The sequence below is a fragment of the Camelina sativa genome, chromosome 5 (genome assembly GCF_030686135.1).
Source record: "Camelina sativa cultivar CO46 ecotype springtype chromosome 5, ASM3068613v1".
NCBI lineage: Eukaryota > Viridiplantae > Streptophyta > Magnoliopsida > Brassicales > Brassicaceae > Camelina > Camelina sativa.
In genome coordinates this window covers 12427151-12435653 of record NC_141884.1, presented here as the reverse complement: position 1 = coordinate 12435653, position 8503 = coordinate 12427151, and the positions used below count along the sequence as shown (strand labels likewise).

At 29.3% G+C, this 8503-nt stretch overlaps 1 protein-coding gene across 1 annotated transcript; it reads right to left on the bottom strand.

Annotated features, from left to right (window-relative positions):
- Positions 1–846: 846 nt before the first annotated feature.
- LOC104789176 (MATH domain and coiled-coil domain-containing protein At3g44790-like) lies at positions 847–2506 on the bottom strand. The gene is made up of 4 exons (XM_010514912.2): positions 2251–2506; positions 1990–2150; positions 1625–1899; positions 847–1470 (listed from the first exon to the last, which is right to left on the bottom strand). The coding sequence occupies exons 1-4, from the start codon at positions 2367–2369 to the stop codon at positions 997–999; spliced, it is 1029 nt and encodes a 342-aa protein (XP_010513214.1). The 5' UTR covers positions 2370–2506; the 3' UTR covers positions 847–996.
- Between the last annotated feature and the right edge of the window lie 5997 nt (positions 2507–8503).

The following is an 8503-nucleotide window of genomic DNA, read 5'->3' as shown; positions in this document are numbered from 1 at the left end:
ATTTTCAGTTTTGCTATTTTTGCAGTTTTTGAAAATGAAATATTTCAGAGTTTTTTTTTCATAAAACACATACTTCATAACATAAACTATACCCTAAAAAAAAACTGGAACCTAATAAACCCAAACATAATATGTAAATCTATGTTCTTAGATATAAAAAAATGGCAAATCCAAAAAGGGATTTCGAAAGTCCCACATCCCACAAATACCATTGCAAAAAGTCCTTTCCAAGTAATAAACTCATTTGATAAATTTTTAATATAAAAATTTTAGTTTTAGATCATAATTCATAAACCCTAATAGATTTTATATCTTAGTCACAATATTTATGCTACTTATTATCCATGCTATATTTTATACAAGTGTGTTTGTATGTATTACCCATGAAAATGAGTTTAAACAAATATTAACTGTTTCGGATACTATTACACTTTAAATTTGTTCCTTAATGTTACAACTGTGTTTGTATGTATTTATTAACTTTCTTTCCGATAACCATTTCCATGGTCATTTATTTTATTTATAAGTTATGACTTCGGATGAGAAAGGTTTTGTGATGGTTTAGGGCTTAGGGTCGAGGAAGATTTGGACGTCTAAGTGATATATATCTCCTTATATGGGTTTCCAAAGCCATGTGATTCTTCCAAATTCAGTTTTACCCAAAAACAGAGCAAGGCAATGGGATTTGACCATGTGTGCAAGTCGAAATATCCAAAGATCACCCTAAGCTAATCCCAATTGCATTAGTTATCTAATTAATAAAATTAATTACACAGAGATTGAAGGAAGAGCATGAGTCCGGCTCAAGAGGTTATTCGATAAATTCAAGCTATTGTCTCGCTCTTCTTGGAGGTGTTTAGTTTTAGAAGATATTGATGTTTTATAGATTACTAGCATCCTATGTTAGGTTTGACAAAAAAAAAAAAAAAAGCATCGTATGTTAGGAAGTTTGAAACCTAGATTCAAACGAACATAACACCTAGCAGAACCAAGTCATCAGACAAAATCATCCAACGTTAGACGAGGAGTTCTGGCAGCAGCCAACACCTTTGTCTTCTCTTTTCCCAGCAGAGCTTCTGTTTCTGAGCACTTTAGCTTCAAGTTGTTCAGTTCTTCCTTCTCTTTCTCCAGTATAGCTTCTATTTCTGAGCACTTCTTCTTAAAGACCTTGAGCTCTTCCTCTAACTCTTGCATCCGAGTCTTACCAAACTGCTTTTCCATCTTCTTTTTCTTTACTTCCTCCAGCTTACGTTCCAACCAATCCACCTTAAACCCCGAATACTTCAGGTATGTTAATGTTTTCTTTGCTTGGCTTAAGTCATCAATGGAAAAGTCTTGCAGTGCCTGGCATAACGTCTCGATTATGTTGAGAAGGAGATTTATGCATGATGTCCTCATATGTTGGTTCTTTACTCGGAACTCTAGTGTTATATCCGGGTGTCTTTCCAATATACGTTTCACAGATTCCGCCTACAGTTGAAACAAAGTATAATAAACTCATATGTATACTCATATCCAAAGGCTGGACGGTCTCATTAGTTAGAAGCCTCAGAGCTGTGAGTAATGTTCAAATCTGTTCATATCTAACCAAACATTCTTAAAAAGTGAGAAAATAAACTTTTACCTGTGAAGGAAGAACTTGAAATCCATAGACATTAATGCTTTCCTTTACGGAAGCACCATGATCGTTAAGCTTTATCCTTTTCGGAGGTTGAGTTACCTTTATAGGTGCATCTGAAACGTCTAATTCGCCAATAACTTCAAGAACATCTACCTCCGCAGTAATCTTGACTTCATCGTTGACAAGAAATCCACTTTTCTTGCCATAAAGTTTGGTAAGGAGAAGCATTTTATGATTTCCAGAGAGAGTAACATTTTGATCAAACCATTGTTCTTTATCTATAGACAACAAGAAGATAGAACTGATCTTACTGAACACAAACAAACACAAGCAGACATATATTGAACCCACAAAATACGAACTATCACCTCGTTGTTGGGAGAGTATACCGGAGAGTTGATTGACAACAGTTAGGCGAAATTTTACGTGTCTTCTCCATCCACAAGGCAAAGTTTTACGAGTAGCAACCATCAGATACAGAGACAGATGACTAGCATTCTGAAATCCCTTAGGATAGGCCATAAGACGCCTGCTAACAAACAAAAAAAGCCATAAGACAACAACGGAAGATGTTCTCATAAACCTATACTGGAGGAGAAAAACAACAACATAAGTTGTCTTCTTCTTACCATTTGCAGCCAGCGATCACAAATTCATCAGAATGAATGGTCAAACACGCAGATTCCAGAGATGAGAAATTCTTAATCACCCAAGTGAATTTCTTATCAACTGCTTCTTCATTCCCCATTGAAGATGACGACTCCTCGCAACCAAACTTGAAGACGAGAAAACGGAACCCTAGAGTGGCACTGGCACGCACCCAAATTCGCAAATGGAACCACGCTTGACGCTTGTGTCCCTTGGTCTTCTTGACTCATGTATTATGAAAGAAAGGACTTTGGTTGGACGCTTTTGTCGCTTGGTCTTCTTGACTCATGGATTATGAAAATGGACTTAAAGTGGACTTCGGCCCAATTAATAAAAGTAAGCTCGCATATATAATCCATGACTCATAGAGATTTATATGAACTAAATGAATATATGTGTTGTGCGTGGACTTATCGTTTACCGTTTTTAAAATAATTTTAGTACTAATTTATATTTTTAGGTAGAGTTTATTTTTGTTATTTTTTTAATTGTGTAAATCTTGAAAAATATAATTTGACGTTAATTGTTTTAATACTTTACATATGTTTTCTCATTTTGTAACTTAATTATTAGATATATGCATGAACAAATTTGTTTTGAGAGACTTAAGGATTCTAAAATTCTTGTCTAAAACTTAAAAAAAAATATATTTTTTAAATGAATCTAAGGATGCATATTTTGTAACAAAGAGTTTTTTAATTGAATGAATTTTACATTCATTCAAAAAAAAAGCCTAAGTATTTAGATATATTCATACTTGAGCTTCTCAACTAAATACTATGAAACACTAACATTTTCTTTTATCAAGAATTGCAGCTTGGCTAACTCTTTAATAGATTTAATTAAGATAGACATCTTCCTTTCATTTTAGCTCTTCAATTTCTTGAATATAACTCTAGAATTTGGTTTTTAATAAAAATTTCATTCAGTTTTCTTTTTGACAACTTCTAAATATTAGAATATGAAAACCAACAGTCATAAATTTATTCAACTATCTTTCACTTGTCTATGTATTATTCTAAATCAACATTCTACAATTTTATTCAATTATCTTCTATTTGATAGTGAACAAAACCTCAATATTCTTTATATATAAAAAGTTATTTCTTTAGGGATAAACTTTCATGAATTTTTTTAGAATATTAACCAATATATGTATCACTGCTGCAACTCTTCAAACTATTAACAAAATTGTAACGTCTAAATTATATGCTCATACATTCATATTCCTTCATAAAAAAAATAAAAGACATGAAAGATGTTTCATATTTCTTTTAAATTTAGGTTTGTTTACTTTTAACGAGGATAGACAGGTGGCACTCTCCTCAGTGCTGATGTGTCACTCAAATGGAGAGAGTTGACTATCTTTCATAGTATAGATGTTAAAAGCGGACAAACTAACACATAATGTTCATGCTCTGCCGCATTTTATTTGATACGTAATCAATGTTCTTTTTCCCAACATAAAAAATATTTGTACGTCTTGATTGTGCATCAAAACATGAAGAGCTCTCTAAATTATGGGAAACAAACTAAATATTTTAAAGTAACATTTCATATTAACAAAAAATTCAGTTTAATGCTTAACTAATCAATAGTAATTCATTTAAGTGACTAAGAATGCTTATTTAAAAACAAAACAAATAGCAAACATAAGATAATTTATCGAAACAAAAACTATAAAATTTTAAATATTTTATTAAATCTAAAATATGTAAAATTATTATAAAGTTATCTCGCGCATCGCGCGAGACTACTTCTAGTAGAGAATAAGTTAATTACCTCGACAAAAAGAAGCAGCCATATGATCTCTTTAAAATCACAAATTTCAGGTACTTTTATTTTGTGGTTTTTAAAATTCAATTTATTTGTTAGTGTTTTGACTTTTAAACCAAACTACTTTACATTTGGGTGTTATTTAATGAAATTAATACCTGTTTGTAGAAAAACTATAGAAATAACCATAATAAATTCTTAGAATGGTCAATTATGTCTAGATCTATCATGTTTTTTTGTCAACTTTAGATATATTATCGGCAGTTCTAATAAATACCACAAAAATGTATTATTTCCCAAAAATACCATTTAAATTTTATTTTTTAATCCACGAATATCACAAAACTAAACTAAATTTTTAGTATTCAAAACAAACCATAAAGCTTAAACATTAAACCATATCCCCTTATTTAAGCAAATATCGTAGAATATAATAATAAAACTAGCACAGTTTCAACTTAGACAACAACCATTATGAGATTCGACTACTTACCACACAAAGGTTTCAGAAAGGAAACTATTTCCGCAACTAAGATACTGTAGATAACAAATGTGAAAATTGCAAAAATGGGAACTAGCTTCTAGAGAGACTTGACCAAAAACTCTCCTAGAAACTATTATCGAGGCTTCCAATCTGCAACCCTTCTCTGACACTGGTGTAGCTCTTACTCGCCGGCGTCGGGATCTCTTTCACCCCGCTCTTCTCCCTGTTATATTTTCCCCTGTTTACTTAAGTTTTTTTCCGTTTCTTTTTCTTTTTTGGATACAATCCCCCCTGCTCCCCTCAGATCCCGGCGAGATAAATTTGTCGCATTTTTTTATTTTTTAGTGATTTTTTTCGTCTCTAGTAAGTGTTCTATAATTTGATTATCGATTTAGAGATTTGATTTGGTTTTTCAATTAATTAAAATCAACTGAAAACTGTCATGAATTGAGAGAACTATTTTTAGTTTTTTTTTTTTCATTTGTTATCTAGAAAAATTATTTGTCCAAAAACAATATTTGAGATAAGATAGCTTTGTACTAATCTTATATATATATATATATATAATAATCTGCATTGTGTTCGTTATTAAGAAATTAGTAAGTAAACAACATGCATATATGTTGAGCTTAATTAACCGATACTTGTAATAAAAAATAAATCATTAGTATGAGTATTTTTTTTTGCTTGTTTCATCGGGTTAAGATAATGTACAATTTATAATAACTCATTTGATGAATATATATATATATATATGTATATATATCAATTTTTATGGTTTGCAAACAAAGAGTAGGAAGTCAAATGTGATTTTTTTTAAAAAAAAGAAGCGCTCTGACCGGAAAAAAACCATACCTAAAGTATGAGAAAGCTAGGTATATTCGAAATTGTCGTGATGAAATGATGTTATAAAGAAAGCAGTTTAATCGAACGAATCTTTATTAGGGCATATTTATAGGGGATCATGTGGAGGTGATCTTAGATGAGAAATAATGTAAAAATATTGTAAAATCAGGTCTTAAGATCTTTCGTTAAGAAGTTAGTTATAGGGAGAAGAAGTTAGTTATAGGGAGAACAGGTATAAGATCTTAAGATTTAATAATATAATATTCTTATAGAAATTTTAAAATATTGAATAAATACAAAGATTAATGTTTAATATATAATTTAAGTATGTTTAAAACTATTTAATATAATGTTTATTAATTTTCTTATTAAACATATTACAATTATTAAAATTTATAAAATAACATTTTAATTGAAAACTTATACAACTTTTATTAAAATTAAAAAAAAAACATTATTACTTAATTATTTAAAGAAGACAAACATTTTATTTAATTAATACAAATGACCAAATTTATTCCAAATATTCTCAATCAAATCCTCCTTTATTTTGCGATGTGCTTGTTTATCACGAATTAATGTATGACCATCACCTAAACCTTCAAGATTTGAAGACATAGTTACTGAAAAGGTAAGATCCGGAGTAGTTCCAGTTCCATCTTCTTGTTGGAATTCTTGTTCATCATAGAGTGTGTATGAATCTCGTTCATCTTCGACAATCATATTATGCAGTATGAGACATGCTCTCATTATATATGCAATTTTACCCTTGGACCATAAAAGAGTTGGATTGGTCTATAAACATGAGCTTATGAAGAGAAGACATTGGTCTCTGTGTGGCTGCATCAACGACTGTGTATTACCTATACGGCTATACCCTATACTTCAAAATATGAGCTTAGAGTTCATAAATTGCTTATTAAAATGCATTTCTTCGCATAAGTTTGATGTAAGACTATAAATAATTAATTAATTAGTATCTATGATAATTAAGTGTTTTTTAGTAGAAGATAGGAGACAAATGATTTATTCAACTAAACGTAAAAAAAAATTATGCTATATACGAAATTTGAGGGGGGTCTTCAGTCCCATTTGTATTTTCCAATATAATCGAATCGATTACATCAGGACAAAATCAAATAAATGAACACCTAGCTATAGCAAAAACACATAGTTAGATAACCCATCTACTAAACAATTAAGTGCTTGAAAGGATGATTTTTTCGTTAATTTTAAAATATTATTTTTAATAGTATAACAAATTTTCAGTTTAATTAGTTTTACAATATAGAATCATATAATTGGTCCAGAAAATAAATCATAATTTGATCATTTTTAAATCCAGTACTCAAATAGACAAAGAAGGTTGTAGAGTTATATTGTAACAAGCAGAAAGGTTCTAACTGTATATATCATTTTAACATAGAAAACATTAATTGTATATATGAATTTTTTATTTAAATGAAAATAAATCTAGTTACACTTTGATAGATATATTATTTTCATCTATTATACTTCTAAAAACGGGAAACAATATGGAACACTTGTTTTTTATATATTCTCCGTGGACACATTGTGTATGTTAACAAGCAAAAGACGATCATGTATAGCCTGTAGGTAATGGCTGGAAATAAGAAAATATTAGTGTGATGATTAAGAGCTTGTGTGTGGCCTGTGGGACATTGTGTAATCAAGAAATCAGATAATACTAGTAGTACTATATTACTATGAATGTAATTGCGTCATGTGATAACTCTGGAACTCTGTTAGGGATATTAATAGATTCTGTTCGATTATGATTAAATTAATTGATATCAATTAAGGGGCATTCTCAAAAATGCTCCTTTTTCCATATCTCTTTTTAAAAATACCCTTTTATTGGCCATTTTTAAAACTACCACTTTTTATATACAAAATGACCAAATTACCCTTTTTGAATGACAGCAAGAATGTACAGTCATTAAAATCGAAAATATTTTCCCGCCAAAAAAATTTCCCGTCAAAAATTTTTTTCCCGCCAAAATCGAAAATTTTTCCCGAAAAAAATATTTTTTCCCGCCAAAAAAAAAATTTCCCGCCAAAATCGAAAAATTTTCCCGCCAAAAATATTGAAATTTATAAATCTTTTTTAAAAGCATTTACAAGGTTTTTAAAAGGTTTTTAAACACATTGTAAACGTTTTTAAAAACCTTGTAAATGCTTTTAAAAAGCTTGTAAATGCTTTAAAAGGTTTTTAAACACCTTGTAAACGCTTTTAAAAACTTTTTAAAAGCATTTAAAAGGTGTTTAAAAACCTTTTAAAAATTTTATAAAAACTTTTACAAGGTTTTTAAAAACATTGTAAAAGGGTTTAGAAGGTGTTTAAAAACCTTTTAAAAATCTTTTTAAAAACCATTTGAAAACCTTTTAAAAACCTTTTAAAAACCTTTTAAAACCTTTTAAAAACCTTTTAAAAATCTTGTAAAAGCATTTACAAGTTGTTTAAAAAACCTTTTAAAACTCTTTAAAAAATCTTGTAAAAGCCTTTACAAGGTGTTTATAAGGCTTTTATAAGGTAGAAACCTTATAAAACCTTTTAAAAACCTTGTAAATTTTTTTTGGCGGGAAAAATTTTGGCGGGAAAATTTTTTTTTTCGAAATTTTTTATCAAAAGTTTTTCGACAAAAAAATTTTTGGCGAGAAAATTTTTTTGAAAAATTTTTGGCGGGAAAATATGTCGGAAATTTTTTGGCGGGAAAATTTTGTTTTTCTTTTTATTGAATAAAATAATTTTCATCTAAGGGTAAAATGGTCATTAAAAATTAAAAGAGGGCATAAATAAAAATGGCCAGAAAAGAGGGTATTTTTGAAAATGGATATATCAAAAGGGGCATTTTTAACAAATTCTCATCAATTAATCCTTTAATTAACTAAACCACATTGAATTCGTATAAATTAATTAAGTATACATGGGAATGCTCGTTGCCAAATTTATATAGTAGTCAACGCCTCCATTTAATGTTAAATCTGACTTAACTAAATAATTTTATTACTATAGCTCATAACTTAATTAATAATTAGTCAATTCTCTCTTCAATAGTTTCAAGTTTCAACTCTCTTAAAAACAATAAAAGTTCTATTACGTCTTT

Coding starts and splice junctions, on each gene's coding strand:
- LOC104789176 (XM_010514912.2), bottom strand. CDS start 2,369: ATGGGGAATGAAGAAGCAGTTGATAAGAAATTCACTTGGGTGATTAAG. Junction 2,151..2,250: donor GTGATCGCTGGCTGCAAATG/GTAAGAAGAAGA, acceptor GTTTGTTAGCAG/GCGTCTTATGGCCTATCCTA. Junction 1,471..1,624: donor TTCAAGTTCTTCCTTCACAG/GTAAAAGTTTAT, acceptor TTTCAACTGTAG/GCGGAATCTGTGAAACGTAT.